At 46.0% G+C, this 17,738-nt stretch overlaps 1 protein-coding gene across 2 annotated transcripts in view; it reads right to left on the bottom strand.

The window, feature by feature from the left end:
• Positions 1–17,433, bottom strand: part of sh3yl1 (SH3 and SYLF domain containing 1) — a 46,630-nt gene extending 29,197 nt beyond the window's left edge. For both annotated transcript variants that reach the window (XM_083632596.1, XM_083632597.1), the window contains exons 1-5: positions 17,387–17,433; positions 12,567–12,677; positions 9,034–9,147; positions 6,800–6,864; positions 1,600–1,712 (exon numbers count right to left, since the gene is read on the bottom strand). In XM_083632596.1, coding sequence (XP_083488722.1) covers positions 1,600–1,712; positions 6,800–6,864; positions 9,034–9,147; positions 12,567–12,677; position 17,387 — 404 coding nt within the window. In that variant the 5' untranslated portion in view covers positions 17,388–17,433. The remainder of the gene's footprint in view (positions 1–1,599; positions 1,713–6,799; positions 6,865–9,033; positions 9,148–12,566; positions 12,678–17,386) is intronic.
• Between the last annotated feature and the right edge of the window lie 305 nt (positions 17,434–17,738).

Raw genomic sequence — 17,738 nt, 5'->3', positions numbered from 1 at the left:
TACATTACATCAGACACTTTCCCAGCCTGTGACATTGTTTCAGGTCAAACTGATAAAAGGAACCCGCTAGTTTAGTATTTATGGGTGGAGCCTGTGGTCGAAACAGAGTCCGACCCAGTCGTTCTCGGATGGCGAGTATCGCGTTTGAGATGAAATGATCACACACACAACATTCGAGTATAATTGTCACGCATTGTTTATAACTTATGCCGCCGGCATGACTCGCTTCACGTTTCCTCTTGCCAGCTCTCCCTCTCAAGGGAGAGCTCTGTCGCACTCAAGGGAGGGGGAATCACATGGATACGTCAAACGCGTCAAACCGCGTCACACACCCGTCCCCAGCAACCAAGGCGAAACATGTGTCACATAAACATTTCAAAGTTTACAGCACTAACGTAGCTATTGTGTGATCTTCTGTGCTAACGTTAGTTATGAGAGGTAACGTGACAGCAGGTAACGTTACAGCACTCGTTATTCCTGTGTGTGTGTGTGTGTGTGTGTGTGTGTGTGTGTGTGTGAGAGAGAGAGAGAGTGTGTGAGTGTGACCACATAAGGGTTCGTTCCATTTGTTTATGCTTTTATCAAGCTAAGCTAAAAATCCACATGGCAACTGTAAAAGTAAATTATTTATTTGATTTTGTGCACATATTTATCATACTTTGATAAATACTGCGGCCAAGCCTCATCTGTCAAGAAACCCCAGGGGCCAGACTCTCTCTCTCTCTCTCTCTCTGTAGCCGCTCACTGGGCGGGATGGACCGACACAGCTCCCTCAAATACATTCTCTTATTTTTTATTTTTTATTTATTTATTTGGGAAAACAAATACTGTATAATGTGTCTGATGTGTCACTGAGGCAAAAAATAAAAGGCTCAAAAGAGAGTTCTGCTTGAAACGGTGTCCTTCACTAAAAACCTCTTTTTCTCGTATTTCTGTTCCAAAGAGGGCATTTTTAGTGAAAACAAGCTAACTTCCACTGCTTGTAAATAAACAAGGAAACATGGGAGAGTTTCAGTTTTTTACAAGGGGTAAGAAGAGAGTCTCTGCTTTATTGTGAGATATGTTGTGTAATTTTATTCCTAGCACAGAATATTCTGTGGGTCCTGGAAGATCAGGAAATATGCTCAAAATCCTGGCACTGGGAGCACACAGACCGAAATGACCCTGGCAGAGAATGAGTTAATGTTTTTTCTTTTGTGATTTTCATCTGAATGCAATCTATTTTTCATAGGGATCCTATATGAATGGCGACCCGCTGTTCCCAGAGAGCTGATTTGTCAGAAGGTGGATCTTCATGGGTTTTGATCTTATTCTCTAAACTTAACCTGCTCCAGACCAGGTTAGCCGTGCAGCATAAGTTGCCATGGAAATCTATCTCGGTAAGAAGTGAACTAGCGTCGTAGCACGGCAAACCCAGAGATAAACCTGAAGTTACCTAGCTAATCTTGCTTTGTTATTTAATGTGATTTATTATTTTGGCCGGTAAAAATATGCTTGGCTGGTGGATTTTTCCATCTACCCGCCACTTGGCCGATGAGTCAAAAAGTTAATTTCGGGCCCTGTTTGTGTGTGTGTGTGCGCGTGTGCGCGCGTGCTCACCGTCCCATTGGTCCCACAGCAACAGTGCAGTTCCCACCCAGCGTCAGGTTCCCTCCCTTAGTGAACGCCTCGACCGCCCGTCGCTGGTTCAGGATGATCACCAGGTCTGATACCTGGAGAGAGAAGGGGCGCCAAGAGATAGAGATAGGGAGAGCAAGAGAGGGGCGAGAGAGAGGGAGAGCGAAGGAGAGAGAGGGAGAGAGAGAGGGAGAGACTGATATGAACTGCGTCTTATTTGGAGAAACTTTCGGGATGACAAGTTCCATTTTTATTTAAACAGGTAAGTTGGATCTTTAACTCTTTTCCTGCCATTCACGTGATCTAATGCTGTTTGACCCAGCCGACGCGCTGATAACACGGACTCATGACAGCAGAGCAGTCTGTCAATCAAACCTGAAGGATTTTTACCACGTGCGCAGCAGCGCATGGTCAAGAAAGAGAAAGCTTTTTGGGGTGAGTCATGCATTCATTTATTCAGTCTTCTTCTTCTTCTAATGGCTTTCCAGCAGACTGGATGACTTGCGGCACATTGCTGCCTCTCACAGAATATTACAAAAATTCGAGACTCGGGGGTCCGCCCCCTCCTCAATGTTCCTCCCTCCGGCCGGCTCGCTCTCCTATTGGACCTCCGTGTTCCCGGACCTTTCGGCCCTCGTGCACATTGACGGGAACGGATATGTCATCATCAGTGGTGATGTGTCAGTGATGTCGTCATCAGTTTTCTTCTTCTGTGGTGTTTTATGACAGTTGGCATCCTTTAGGTTGCATTACCGCCTCCTTCTGGAACAATCCATCCACTGTTTCCCTACATTCCCTGTAATAAATCCTTCCTGCCTCGGCTATATAAGTGGTGGGAGTACAAGTAGGGAGAAGAGGACAAGTGGCGTATCATCTCCAGAGTAAGTGGATGACATCCCCTAACATTTTCACACATCTGGACTCCAGCAGGTGGCAGGTTGTGATTTCAAACTAGAGGAAAGGAAGGAGAGAAAGCTGGGATGAAGAGGCGCCAGCGGGCAGTGTAACACTGGCGGGTACAAACACGACAAATGGACACCTCATCACAGTCAGTCCCAACATCACCAGAGAGGTGTCCTGTTCAGCGACTGACAAACCTGGCAAAGACTGCAGCTAGGATGAGAACAATTGTGCAAGAGAATGGAAAAGTCCATGCTATCAGGCTGAAGGATGGAGGTGCCAACAACGGTGCAGGAGACTGCAGCCTAGAGTCTGTACTTGCCCAAATTAACTTCTGTCCAGAGTTGTCTTCAGTCCCTACACAAGATCCTGACAGAGGCAGCAACTACTGGCGGGATCATCTTGTCTCTGTTTGCAGCAGACTATTGGCTCATTTCCACCACATATAACAGCACAGTACAGCTCTACTCGACCTGGTCTTACTCGTCTCTACTTGATATATAGACTCTGTTTCCATAGAAAGTTTACTCGCCTCCACCCACACCTGGTCGTCATAGCGACCGCATATCTGTCCTCCTCCCATAGTCCCTATAACGTATAACGTTAAAATTGAATCCATAAACGGAACTTTTAAACTGGTTATGAAATACTGGTGCCTGTAAATGACCTACAGTGTACAAGGGCAAATGTGACAATCGGCCAGGAGAATGGATATCACTTTGTTGCTACTCAAACTCACATGCATGCACTGCGCGGGGGACGGGAGTTGCGCTACGGGCAGAAGGGAAGCCTCTACCCCGGCGGCCTCTCACCAGGCAAGACCGCGGCTTCGCTAAACCCCCGCCTCCGGCCTAGCGGAGCCGACGTAGCACACAACTACAAAGGGATTCCCGAGGAGCTGACTTTTTCTCTCTCAAAACAATTGAAAACCACCGTCATGTTAAAGCTGAGCAAGGAGATCGATTTTATTTCACCAGAGCCCGAAGGCAGCAACACAAAAGACTGATGGAAATAACAGAAGAGAAGGTAAGCCCCACTAAACTGGTATCCAGCATTGACAGTAGATACAGTAAACACGATTCTGATACCAGCGGTGGAAATGGGCCATAAGGTGGATCAGGAGATGCTTTGCTACACTGATCAGGAGTGGAGGAAAGTGCTTGAACCTCTGCAGAAGTCTGGAGCCATAGAGGAAGGAGACCTACCGTAAAGCCTCAAATAAACGCCTGGGTGTTTATTTACCAAAAAGTATTTCCAGACCCCTCTATATGGAACCGGCGTCTATTTGGTTTTCTTTAATTCTTTTTGCACAGAATTCTTGCTCAGCAAAGATTGGAAAGTATCAAATTGCTTATTTAAACCAGTGATTAATACCCATGATTAATAGCTCATCACACAAACCAAACTGCCACCGTTTCACACAGGAATAGAAGAATAGCAGAGAATAGCACAGAAAGCAGTCTTTCTGGCTGAGAGCTAATGTTAGCATTTAGCAGCAGCTAACGTTAGCTCAGTAATCAGCTGGCACACTTCTATCAGACAATACAGTGTTGTGCAACAAGCAGACTTACCAAATGTTTCCAATACATGTCCAGTATAATACATACTGCATTTATGATCGCTATTCCGCTGACAGAAATGCACTTTTAGAACGCCCAACTAATGTTAACTTATCCACTGCTCCCCATCTTGTCCTTATGGAAACCAGACAGCATCTCCAGTCTAACACGTTCACTTCATCCGTACAGTCCGTAGCATCAAACAATGCAGTATGCATACTTGAAACATGTCGGTTATGTAGAAACAAAGCGTACAACTGTCTGACAGGGAGGAGAAAGTGGCCTACTCGAATCTCTCCTCAAACCAGACTGACTTCCGCCAACAACACGTACTGCCCATGTCATTCCTGTAAGTGACTGTGAATTCAGTCTGAGTGCAACACAAAAACACACCGTAATAAAAGAAATACCTGGCATTGGGACCGGTGTTTATTTACCAGAACATGTAGCCAGACCAGTGGACAAGCTCTGAGGCTTTCCCACAGGTACGCGGAAGTAACCCTGAAAGCTGTAATTCCTCGAAGGGCTACTTGAGGCAGGGATCAGAAGTCCCATCGTCCCCGTTCACTCCCATGTTAAATGCCCCACTTTGTATGTTATAAAGGTTTCGCATCAACACCAATTGGCTGGCCGGCCCCCGGACCAGATTCTGGGCTTCTGAGTCCAGCTAGGTCCCTGGAAACTATACCTGGATGCCTTTTTGGTGATGATATCATCATCGCGTCGATGACATATATACTGCCTGTGACATCATGTGAGATGTGATGTTTTGTCCGATGATGTCATAGACAATCATGACATCACAATGTTGCCTGTGACCTCAGACAGCATTGGCGTTCCCGAACAAGGATGTCATAATCAGCTAGACAATGCTAGATGTCGATGACATCACAATGCAATCTGTGACATCATCGAAGCTGTGATGTGAGTTATGACATCACCAGTGATGTCATACTTCCAAAGTCCTGAGTCCTGAGTCCAATGGCCCAAGAGATCAAGGAGCGTATGTAGGATAAACAACTTCGTAATCTTGCCCAAGAGATCAAGGAGCGAACGTAAGCCCCAGGGCCAGATACGATGAGAATGATCCTGATATCTACGGGCGTCTGATACGGAAAAGGCTTCAGGAGAAACAGGAAAGACAGAACCTACATGACCGGCAAGGTGCGAGGTGGCATTCGCTCTATCCTAGCTGCGCTCTTCATAGTATTACCCCAAGCCGATGTATAGGCCCAGACAAAACACTTGGAAGTGCTCTAGGACCGGACCATTTGGTCCAAGAGCAGGTTAGAAGGTGGGACCTTGACTATGTCTTGACGGACGTACCTGAGACAACGCAAGCTTCAAGAACCGAGCTAGGCTCAAACTTAAGGATAGAACAGATGGGTTCGCTGAACTCGCAAACCCCTGAGAGGGAAAGCCTGATCGCCACAGGTGGAGAAAGACTCTACGCTGTTTGGATCCGCTGATGGTGGGATCCAAGAAAGCTTGATCGCCACAGGTGGAGAAAGACTACGCTGTGGGATCCGCTGATGGTGGTGGGATCCAAGAAAGACTACGCTGTGGGATACGCTGATGGCTCCCTGGCTGCCTTTCAACCAACCAGGTCCTGCCGAGCCTCTCACCTTGAATGTGAACAAGAGTCTTGGTCTTTCAAACCCGTAATGAACTCTAAAACATTGTAACAGTGATTAAGCATCTTTCCAGCCTGGTCAAAAACATGATTTTGGTCTATATAGCTAATTTCACCTTTTCATAACAACTGTATGTTTATTTTATTTTATATAACTGGCCCGTTTGGAGTAAAATAGATGATAGTAAAGGGGGTGATTGACAGGTCTCCTGTCCAGTGATCGCACAGCTTGCCGATCACGGACCAATAGCAGGCGGAGCTGCGGCTCTCGGAAACCCCCATCATGTGAGCTGCGCAAAGACCCCAAGATGGTGAGAGACAACACTTTGTGGCAAAACGCGAGTCCAAACAATAGTGGTTCATTTTGTCCATATTATTTAAGTCAGTGAGCCACACCCGGCGTCTATTTGGGACTTGTGTTTATTTGATGTTTTACGTACCTGGCCTGGCACATCTCCATAGGGTCAACATCCTCATCTTCAACACAAGGCCCCGCCTTGACCATGGGTTGCCCATCACAGTTCAACGTGCAGCTATTTTGGGGCTCAGCCCTCCACTCATAGTCCCTGTGGAGCTTATGCTGGAAATCACTATGAAGGCATCATCCCTGTGAGGCCCAGGACCTGCACGTGGTCCTGGGCCGAATTTGCCCTTGGTTTCACCAGGCGCTGGCAAACGTACACAAGTCACTTCTCCTCCCTGGTACAGTTTAGTAATCTGGTTTGTGAGCTCTCACACCGGTAGATGAGCTCCAGACCTCCAGACATGGAGAACCAGTCGCCCCCCGGGAACACGAGAGCACGATCCCGCCTCCTTTCTCCCTCACGCACCAGTGTTATGGTGAAAGCGGTGACCATGGACATGTTTGCCCCAAAAAGGGGTGCATCACTACTTTCTACTGCATGCACAGAGAAGAGAAAGGCAAATCTGTACAACTGCTATGCCCCTTGCAGAGACCCCGCCCCCTGCACTACTTGTGGAGGAGGAAATATTAACAAATTAAATGACATCAAACACATTCAGTTCCTGTCATATGACATGTTAAAGTGTGTGTGTGTGTGTGTGTGTCTGTGTGTGCGTCCTAACCCACCTCCACGCCGATCTCAAACCCTCCTCCCAGACCGGCGATGCCGATGGCAGATGGTGCTGACCAGCCTGAAACAAATAAACGGCAACTTTAACATGTCAGAGAGACGTCCTGTAACCTGAGGTCACAGGCTCAATCCCTGATGAGTGCTATCTGACACCCCATTTACACCTGGGTTTTAAATGTGAGCTGTATCCAGATACGTTTTCTGGATGTTATCTGCATAAGGAAAAACACATGTTAACATGAAGTGCTTACCATACTCTGCAAGTCAGAGTTCCCCCCCCACAAAACCAGTCAGCGTTCTCAGCATCGATCTCCCTTCATGGAGGAAGCTCAAAACACATCCAGCCAGGTGCCTCAAAGCGGTGCAAGTTGTTTTTTCCTGGGCTGGACGCGTTGTCACACGGGCTCGGGCTCTTTTTTGCAACATCATCCAATCAGGGTCTGTCTGTCTTGCTCTCGTTCTGTCTCTCGTACCAAAATCCATAGATTTAGGAGGTCCCCTAGTGGCCGTTAGCTGTAAAAATCCATAGATAAGCCGCACCGTTATATAAGCCGCAGGGCCGAAAAATGGGGGGAAAACCGCGGCTTATAGTCCGAAATTTACGGTAGTTGTTTATAACGTGACTCTATTTAAAACGTTATAACGTACTCCGGTTTCTGTGCTGAATCCAATGGTCTGAATGGTCTGAATACAGAGAAGGCTTAAGGCTTCATCTAACGGTATAAATAACGTTAAATGGTCCGCCATGTTATGGACGTTAGATGTATGGTATCTATATAGTTACGTGTGTCTACTAACATTATTAAAATATCATAAAGTAACGCTATTTTCTGATAATTTGCTCAACTATTAGTTGCTACCTGATGCCTTGGGGCACATTGAGGCTTCTACCGGTCGGAAGTATTACTGTTCTTATTATCCGATGTTTGTCATCAATTTTCCTCGAAATGGGGGTATAATTTGGAAAACGGAGCGCGTTAGAGCATGAAAAAGACTTGAAATTGTTTTTTCAGACCATAAACTAATTTGGAAAGTGTTTATTTAAGACATAGACCGAGAGAGAAGTTGGCTCGTTTCCCATATAGTTGAATGGATGTTCCCGGGAGTGCTACACAAGCTGCGACCCCCACTGGCCATTTGAAAGAATGCAATTTCCGCATAGGCGTCAAAAATAGGCAGGCTGAATTGGGCACTGGGTGCAGCGGACATGTGATGTCATGTATGGCTGTTTGATGCCCAGTGTGGTGCAGCGGACATGTGATGTCATGCATGGCTGTTTGATGCCCAGTGTGGTGCAGCGGACATGTGACGTCATGCATGGCTGTTTGATGCCCAGTGTGGTGCAGCGGACATGTGATGTCATGCATGACTGTTTGATGCCCAGTGTGGTGCACCGGACATGTGACGTCATGCATGGCTGTTTGATGCCCAGTGTGGTGCAGCGGACATGTGATGTCATGCATGACTGTTTGATGCCCAGTGTGGTGCACCGGACATGTGACGTCATGCATGACTGTTTGATGCCCAGTGTGGTGCAGCGGACATGTGATGTCATGCATGACTGTTTGATGCCCAGTGTGGTGCACCGGACATGTGACGTCATGCATGGCTGTTTGATGCCCAGTGTGGTGCAGCGGACATGTGATGTCATGCATGACTGTTTGATGCCCAGTGTGGTGCAGCGGACATGTGATGTCATGCATGACTGTTTGATGCCCAGTGTGGTGCAGCGGACATGTGATGTCATGCATGACTGTTTGATGCCCAGTGTGGTGCACCGGACATGTGACGTCATGCATGACTGTTTGATGCCCAGTGTGGTGCAGCGGACATGTGATGTCATGCATGACTGTTTGATGCCCAGTGTGGTGCAGCGGACATGTGATGTCATGCATGACTGTTTGATGCCCAGTGTGGTGCAGCGGACATGTGATGTCATGCATAGCTGTTTGATGCCCAGTGTGGTGCACCGGACATGTGACGTCATGCATGACTGTTTGATGCCCAGTGTGGTGCAGCGGACATGTGACGTACTGTGTCAAAATATTGTTTAAATCAGTGGTTCAGTATCAACACAACAAACTCAGACTGGTTCTGGGAAAGTGAAAGTGTGTGTGTGTCTGTCGTCAATCAGTCAGGCTTCACCGCCTCTCAACAGCTCAGACTGTAGCTACAGACGGCCGACGACAGACGGTAAGCCTGTGATGACAGACAGACAGACAGATCTTACGTCTGTCAGCTAGACGGGCGATGACGATGCCGCTGCCTCCGCGCGCCGTGATCATGAAGCCCGCCTTGATGACTGAGATGATGGCCAAGCCGTGAGCCTTTGCTATCACATGAGCTGGAACACACACACACGCGCGCGCGCGCACACACACACACACACACACACACACACACACACACACACACACACACACGCACACACACAAATTAACAACAGTAAACAATTAACAACTATTAAAGGGGCCATATTATACATTTCTTAATTTTGTGTCATATATAATGCTGTTACAATCTTGGATGGTCATATTAAACGTGGGCTAAGCTTCAAATAAATAGGTGAAAGTGTTTAAATGTTACCCCCATGAACCCCCCCCCCCCCCCATGAAATCTCGTGTACGAGATGGTACAGGATTTGTGCGAGAGCCACTGGTCTAGGTGACGTCAGGTAGGACTTGTTGCCTTGCCAACCTGGCTGTCAGAGTGGCTCGCGCACACACCAGGGCTGCGTTCCAATACCCATACTTGTACTTCTTTCTTGTAGTATGTACTGCCGCTGCCCTCACAAAGTATGGATTGTAGTGTGCAGCATGCATGTAAAATGCATACTATTGGGACACACTACATCTGTCGTCACGTGAGCTTCCTGAACTCCGACCTCTTGCTCACTTCCGCCGACGTCCGCAGCGCCACATTTGATTTTTTTTTTCAATAAACAAAGTCTGGCAATAACAAACAGTACATTATACAAAAAATTCAGACTAAGCATTTACAAAATTGGAACAGACAATCAAATAAACAAATTGGTGTTATATTGTAATGTATGTTGTTGTTTCTAATAAACTGATGTGATGATACTTACATGCAGTCTCATTCTTAACAGTATAATAACGTGCATATTTCTGTCAGTGTTTTTATCATAGTTATTGACGTGTTCACGGCGTCATGGAGGTGGGCATGGATTATACACGCAGCTCAGTCAGTGCGACGTAACTCCAGTAGGTGGCGGCAATGCACAAAAAGTTGTTTGCCAACCGCCATAAAACATTAGAAGAAGAAGAACTTCCGCTGCGCAAAGGATTGTGGGGAAGTTTGGCTGGAGCAGCATGCATCGATGCATACTCCGAAATAGGAGCTGATGTAGTACAACATCCTGGTACTCTTGGCATACTGCATCTGACATACTATGTATTGGGACATACTAATTCTTTTTTTGCCTACTAAATAGTATGGAAGTATGGGTATTGGAACGGGGCCCAGTAGTCTCATGGAATACAGAGGCAACGTGACCGCCTACTTCCTGCTTCAGCACTGTACCAGAGATTTTCATCCGCCATTTATTTTCCCAGACATTTCGTAAAATGCTTATAAAAATAGTTTTACTGGTTCAAAACAAACGGTACAGATATATTTAGAAACAGGAGAGATCGCATACCACTTCACTGGGACCAAAACGTCAAGAAATGCGGGTTTAAAGAAAATATTTTTTCGATGTTCTTGTTTTTTATTTTGGTCTGAGTGAAATGTTCTATGGTCTCTCCCGATTATAGCGTTAGCTGAACCGTTTGGTTCGACGAAGTAAAACTATTTTATAAGCATTTTACGAAATGTCTATGGGGAAATAAATGGCGGATGAAAATCTCTGGTACAGTGCTGAAGCAGGAAGTGACGTTCCACTTTGCCTCTCTATTCTCAACGGATTCAGGACCGCAAAAGCAAGGAGACGACTTGGAAGTGAGCAAGGATGTAGGACTGAAGTGGTAAGTTCTGAAAATATGTGTCTCATTCCAGCATCGGTTGTACTGCGAACCAACCTGCTGTGCTAGGAAGCGCTAAGTAACGTTAGCGCTTGCTATATATAGCCTAGCACAGCTGCCTTTCATCTAACATAATGAACATAATAGCTGGAATGACGAAGGCACACATGTTCAGAACTTGTAACGTTAGTCCAACTTGCTGACTTCTCCAAGTCCTCATTTTTGTTTGGTCCGTGTAGCCTTTGCTAGGAGAGGCCCAGCTATTAGTCCCAAGCATTTGGGAAGTTAGCTAACTAGCACCTCTCCCACCCCCATGCCTAAACATAACGTCGGCATAGCGGGTGGACCCCGGGGCGTAAGGGCCGCGGTAAGGGATGCCCTGCTCGGCCAGCCACCGAAGGGAATGTCATAGATAGATAGATAGATAGATAGACAGACTAATTTTAATACAAAAATTTCAAATCTAAATATGAATATTTTCTGGTGTCTTTAGTCTTCTAAGACAGTAAACTGATTCTCTTTGGGTTGGGGACTGTAGTTCAGGACAAAAGAAGACATTTGATGATGTAATCTTGGGCTTTGGGGGAGCTACCAGATCCCACTACAGAGTCTGGCTGCTACAGTATGTCATCTGTTGTTTCGTTTTATTCCATTTTTACTCTGTCGTGTTTCCACCCCCGGAATCTACCGCTTCTGTTCACGTTACGTTGTGTTTTCAGCCTGAACAGCATCTTATCTGAATACTCCAATCATTGGAATAATCGGTAGAATACTTGATTACTAAAATAATCAATAGCTGCAGCCCTACTATAGTCAAAGTCAAACGTAATGACAATTGGATTCTTACCGAGGACGAGCTAGCATGTTAACTGGCTTGCTAGCTGTTAGCTACATTAGCAAAGCTACTCCCTGTTGCTGTAACCACTAGGGTTTAAATACAATAACGGGAACGGGAAACGGGGAAAAACTAACGTAAAAAAATAAATAACTGCACACTGAAAGCCTATTGAGGCTAAATAAAGTTGTGCCATGACCTGAACCTTACACTGGTTGCCAGTGTGTCATAGAATAGATTTTAAAATACTGTTATTAGTCTATAAATCACTTAATGGCCTAGGCCCTAAATACATAGCTGAATTGCTCCCACGCTACGAACCGTCTAGAACTCTTAGGTCAACAGGGTCCAGCTTATTAACTGTCCCTAGGATCAAATCAAATCATGGGAAGGCCGCATTTACCCACTATGCTTCTGCTAGCTGGAACAAATTGCCTGAAAACCTCAGATCTGCCCCAACCTTACTTATTTTTAAAAATAGACTAAAGACTTTTATGTTTACCATCGCTTTTAACTGCTGACAGCTATTTCTCAATCACTATCATACGTGTGTCTAGTCATGTTTCTTATATAGTCTATTCCTCTATAAGTTTTTAGCTCTTTTTGCAACTGCTGCGCCTGTTGCTTAATGCACTTTTTATACCCTTTAAAAAAAAAATGTTTAAGTTTTGTTGTGGTGATGCTTTTAAATGTCCATGTTATTCTCTTCTTCTATTCTTTTATTTTCCTGTCAACCATTTTATGTGAAGCACTTTGAATTGCCTCTGTGTATAAAATGTGCTATACAAATATACTTGACTTGACTCTGTTTTGCCGTTTTTGTGGGAAAATCGCGGCAGTTTTGATAAATTGCAAGACCCCACCGCGATTGGTTAAATTTTAATTAATTATCACAAAATCGCAATTTCCTAGAGGGATTGGCTTGGGATGCAGTGTGTTGTATACCGGGGATCAGCTTGTCTGGCCCGGTGCGGTTGGAGATCTCGGTGAACTCTCTCAGGATCTTGGCGGCTTTCTTCGCCTCCGACCTCAGATTGGATGGGATGGGATTATTCACTAGACACACACACACACACACACACACACACACACACACACACACACACACACACACACACACACACACACACACACACACACACACACACACACAAACATTAAAGCTCCATTCTGTAGTTTTTCTATTTGTGGGATACAGCAACCCCAACTAAATGCTACACGTTTGTACGTTCAGATATCAGCCTTATTTTACTGTTTCTGCTGTACTCTCTACTTTGCTTAGCTTTCTGCAGTGTTTAGAACTGATTCTCTGATTCTCGACTTGTTTCAGTGAGAGAAGTAGCTAATCGTGCCGCTAATCAAGCTAGCAAGGAAACATGTTTCACTTCGTATACAAACCTCACAATAAAAGCATCCCGTTAGCTTGTCGGCTGAAAACTTTTAATTTGAAGGAGCTGTGCAGGAAATGGAGTTAAAAGTTTGGTTAGATTGGTTAGCGTTAGGCATCAGTCAGGCTGCCTGCACACTACAAGGCTGGGTTCACACCGGCGACCTAAGCCTTGCCTACGCCTTGCCTTTACCCACGCTTTTAAATAGGTGTCCGTTTTAGTCAACGAGGCTGTGTACACCGGCCGCCTGAGCGTGAACCCTGCGTGTACCCACGCCTTGCCTGTGTCTTGCCGATTTTATCGTTTAGGCGTGAGTTCTATTTTCATGCCGACAAGGCGCGTGCAGGCAGGCTTCTTCTGTCAAGCCATGAAAGAAAAACGCGACAATATCCGTGAGAAATGGCAGTCAACTGAATTTCAAAATAAAATGGAGTTACTACAACAGTGTTGAGCAGAGAGAGAGAGAGAGAGATTGACAGGTGGCTATCACGTGGGGCATTCTCCCTGTCTGCAAACAAATCTTCATGAGACAGAATAGCGACCGAAGAAGCAAGATGGACAATGTTGTTGTGCCAGCACATATTCTTGCAAGATCACCTCTCTAAAATGTCCGACTATAGTCAGACCTGGTTATACATATCCAGCATCAATAGAACATTAAATATATCCGATTTATTTTACCTATGATAATTCGGGACCACACATGAAAAAATACAGTCGGGAGAGAGGAGAGGCGCTTGTGACTCGGCTCCAGGTTCAGCGTGGAATAGGCGTGCGGTGTGATCGCAAAAGTGTGTAATAGGTTCACGCCCAGCTCAAGGTCTGCAGGCGTAGGTGTGGGTTGAGGCAAGGCAAGGCGTAGGTTCTCTGTGTGAACTAAGCGCAAGCAAACAAGACCACCATCACTTTGTATTGGATGCGACCAAATCGCTGAAAAAGCACGCAAGGAGGGGCCAAATTCAAAATAGACCAATGCGAAACGGAAAGACAGCCAATCAAGCTGCAGCACCAAGACAGTAGAGACCAGCGGGGGCAGGGCTAAACAGGGCGAAGGCGACTCCACGAGGATTGTTCACTTATAATGTGCAGAAACGTCAGGGTCAAGCTAGTCTCGCTGGCCAGCCTCCTCTCCCATCCGTCCGAGGAGTCTGGCGCCACGGAAACAGGCAACAGGGATAAACCCTCCCCTGCTCTACAGCTGCTCTCCCATTGGAGCGACTGTTTCGGTGGCAGCCGGATGTCCGCTCCCGGCTTATTACAAACTCTGTCATTGGCTCCGACCATGTCAATCAGAGCGGCTTCCGCTCCCTCCTCCCTGTGTGTCGCTGTAAATAGTGCCCTGCCGCCGCAGTGAAAACAACAACGCTAACTAGCGAGCAAGCTAACAGCAGAAACTAGGGGTGGGGGAAAAAATCGATTCACCTAAGTATCGCGATTTTTAATGTCACGATTTTTTGGATCGATCTTTTATTCCAGAATCGATAATCGCAAATTAAAAAAAAAAAAAAAAAAAATTTTTTTTTTTTTTTTTTTTTTTTTTTTTTTTGGGTGCTTGCAGTCAGGCCACTCACTGAACAGCAGGCCAGGCGCCGCCTACTGGTTTACTAGTGGTTTTATTACTTTATTAGTTAGTCTGAAGTAATAATTACACTTCAGGGTTAAAGTGGGTGCATCTCATTGTAAAATTGGACCCAAATCTGGCTTCAAACGGCCCAAATTTCACGCGCGTTGGCCCATATCGGCCTGGCCTGCTTGGTATCTAATGCCCGGCCTGAATTATGATCCCAGTCCGCCCCTGATTTTAACTATATCGCCCAGCCCTACTCATGATATATAATATACAGTCTCTAGTGTATGATTCAACTTTTCCCATGTTCTAATCTAGTGTAAAAAAGCAAACAAACTGAAAAAATAAAAGAAAAAAATAAACAAAAATCGCAATAAATCGTAATATCGAATCGCAATAATCGTAGAATCGCAATAATCGTGAATCGCAATATATATCGAATCGGCACCAAAGTATCGTGATAGTATCGAATCGGGAGATAAGTGAATCGGCACAGCCCTAGCAGAAACCTACACGCTAGCTCGTTGCTACACGCTGAAACGGCAAGTTGGATTGTTGAAAACTATTTTCCAAGGGCACTGCCGCTAAGCGCCGTCCATCGCAATCCCACTATGGAGACCTGCGGTGCCAGACTCCTCTCACGGTAGGGAGGGGAGGCTGGTCAGCGAGACTAGGGTCAAGCTGACCAATCTGCTCTCTTATTGGCTCTGATCCGGTGCCGCTGGGAAAATGGCTGCTCCTTCTTCACCATTTCCAGCGAAAACTCTCCAAGTTGCAAAAATACAGACATGAATATGAAGAATCAAACACTTGGCACAGTGTTAGTGAAAAGGAATACAAAGGCTGCGTTGGTAAATAGTCAGTAGTAAAGAGTCCAGAGCGTGAAAACGGCAAACGGGACTGGCTTTGAATGGAGCAAGGAGGAGCGACAGGCTGGTGAACAGTGATGACTTTAAAGTGATACTCAACACGTTACTACTGAGTCAGCAGTCAGCCGTGACTTGTGTCTGTTTTAAAAATAAATAAAAAGGGCGGAGAGTTTTGACGCTTTCGAATCCACCCACTCCACATTTGACTATCCATAACCTGTGCCTGGCCACTAAACTACCGTAAACTCAACAAACAAACAGACGAACATAATTTTTTTTTTACAAACAAATACAACCTAGGCTATCTGACGTACTCTAAAACTAAACCTAAACCTAAACCTAAACAATCTGTGTTGGGCATTAAACTCACCTTATTTCTGCACTTTGAAGTCACAGGTAGGGTCGGGTGGGGCAAACTAATTATATCGGAAGCCTAGTTGCGGAAAAAAGTAAGCTGTTGTTCTTTTTTTTAAGACAAAGTTTGACGAGAATCACCGAGTTGCCTGGAAACAGAGTCCAGATGCATGCGCACTGGCATCATTTTGTCTTGTACATTCTACAATGCATTTAGACAGACCACCACCGCTCACTTTTTTTCGGCAACTAGGCTTCCGATATAATTAGTTTGCCCCAGTGCTGTTGTCTCTACGTGATACGCACGTATACGCCGTATACACACTGCGAAATGACTCAGATTTGCGTATGCGCACTGGGAAATGCGCTATGATACGTATCGTTTTCAATTTCCATTCATAAAATTCACCCTGTGCGCTCTGTGTGTTACCCTACATTCACACACAGCACCCAAGCCTTGCCTTTACCCACGCTTTTAAATAGGCGTCCTTTTTAGTCAATGAGGCTGTGTACACAGGGCGCCTCAACATGAACCTTCCGTGTACCCACGCCTCGCCTGAGCTGCGCCGATTTTTACGTGAGTTCTTCAAGCCGACTAGGCGCGTGAAGGCAGATTTTTCTGTCAAGCCATGAAAGAAAAATGTGACAATATCTGTGGGAAATGGCAAAGTCAACTGAATTTCAAAATAAAATGGTGTTACAGCGTTGAGCAGAGCGAGAGAGAGAGAGAGAGATTGACGGGTGGCTATCACGTGGGGCTTTCTCCCCGTCGGTAAACAAATCTTCAGGAGAGAGAATAGCGACCGAAGAAGCAAGATGAAGCTGATAGCTGAAGCTATTCTGTAAATTTAGGGAGGAACAACAACAACAAAAAATGGGTCGAATCTCCGCCCACTTCCGGCCGAAACCACGCCCCCAGAGTCAGAGTCAGTATACCCTCTGAAAAAAGGTAGACTACACCACTGGTTTGCCCCACCCGACCCTACCTGTGACTTGTGCAGAAATAAGGTGAGTTTAATGCCCAACAAAGATTGTCTAACGAAAATCCTATGGTCGATGAGAGGGCTCTTCCAACTGTAGTGTTAACACGAAATTTAGAAGAGCCTGAGGGTAAGGAACTGCATAGGTATGTGAGAAGAGATGAGGAAGTTGAGGCAGTTTTACAGTAAATGTCAGGGACTTTGACCTGGATTCATCAAGAACACAGCTTATTTCCAATATATAGCCTATTGATTTTCAGCAGAAAAAAGTGGAAAAAGTGTTGAGTAGGCCTATCTCTTTAACAATGGCAACACACACACACACACACACACACACACACACACACACACACACACACACACACACACACACACACACACACACACACACACACACACACACACACACACACACACACACACACACACACACACAGTTTCTGTCTCGGGTGAAAACTGTGCTGTGTAGCAGCATGATGAACTTTTTGTGGACTAACCAACCAACAGTGAGTCAGTGAGTCAGACAGACAGACAGACAGACAGACATACATACAGACAGACAGAGGCACACAGAGCAGAAGTTAAACGTTTAAGCATTCAAACTTACTCTTCTCTTCCTCTCTCTCTGCTTTCTCTTCTCTCTCTCTCCCTCTGTCTTCCTGCTTCCGGCTCTCCTGTCAGCTGGTTGGCTGTACGGTTGTAACCTGCGGACAGGTGAAGCTGCGCGCGCCTCACTAGTTCACCTGGGAGGCCCGCGCGCTGTCGTCACCACCACGCAGGAGGCACGCGCACAGGCAGGACAGGCCGCGTGACCGAGCCGAGGATGTAAACAGCGTGCACGCGCAGCCGAGCTGTAATGACTGTTGATTATGTTGTCAGGGCATGGGCATGTCAGGTTGACAGGCGGCGCGCGGGGCACACATCCGCGGACCCCACGCGCGCTCCCGCTGAGGCAATGC

This window comes from Poromitra crassiceps (genome assembly GCF_964638095.1).
Source record: "Poromitra crassiceps genome assembly, chromosome: 3".
Classification (NCBI taxonomy): domain Eukaryota; kingdom Metazoa; phylum Chordata; class Actinopteri; order Beryciformes; family Melamphaidae; genus Poromitra; species Poromitra crassiceps.
The sequence above is the reverse complement of the archived record's forward strand: the minus strand, read 5'-3'. Positions and strand labels throughout refer to the sequence as shown.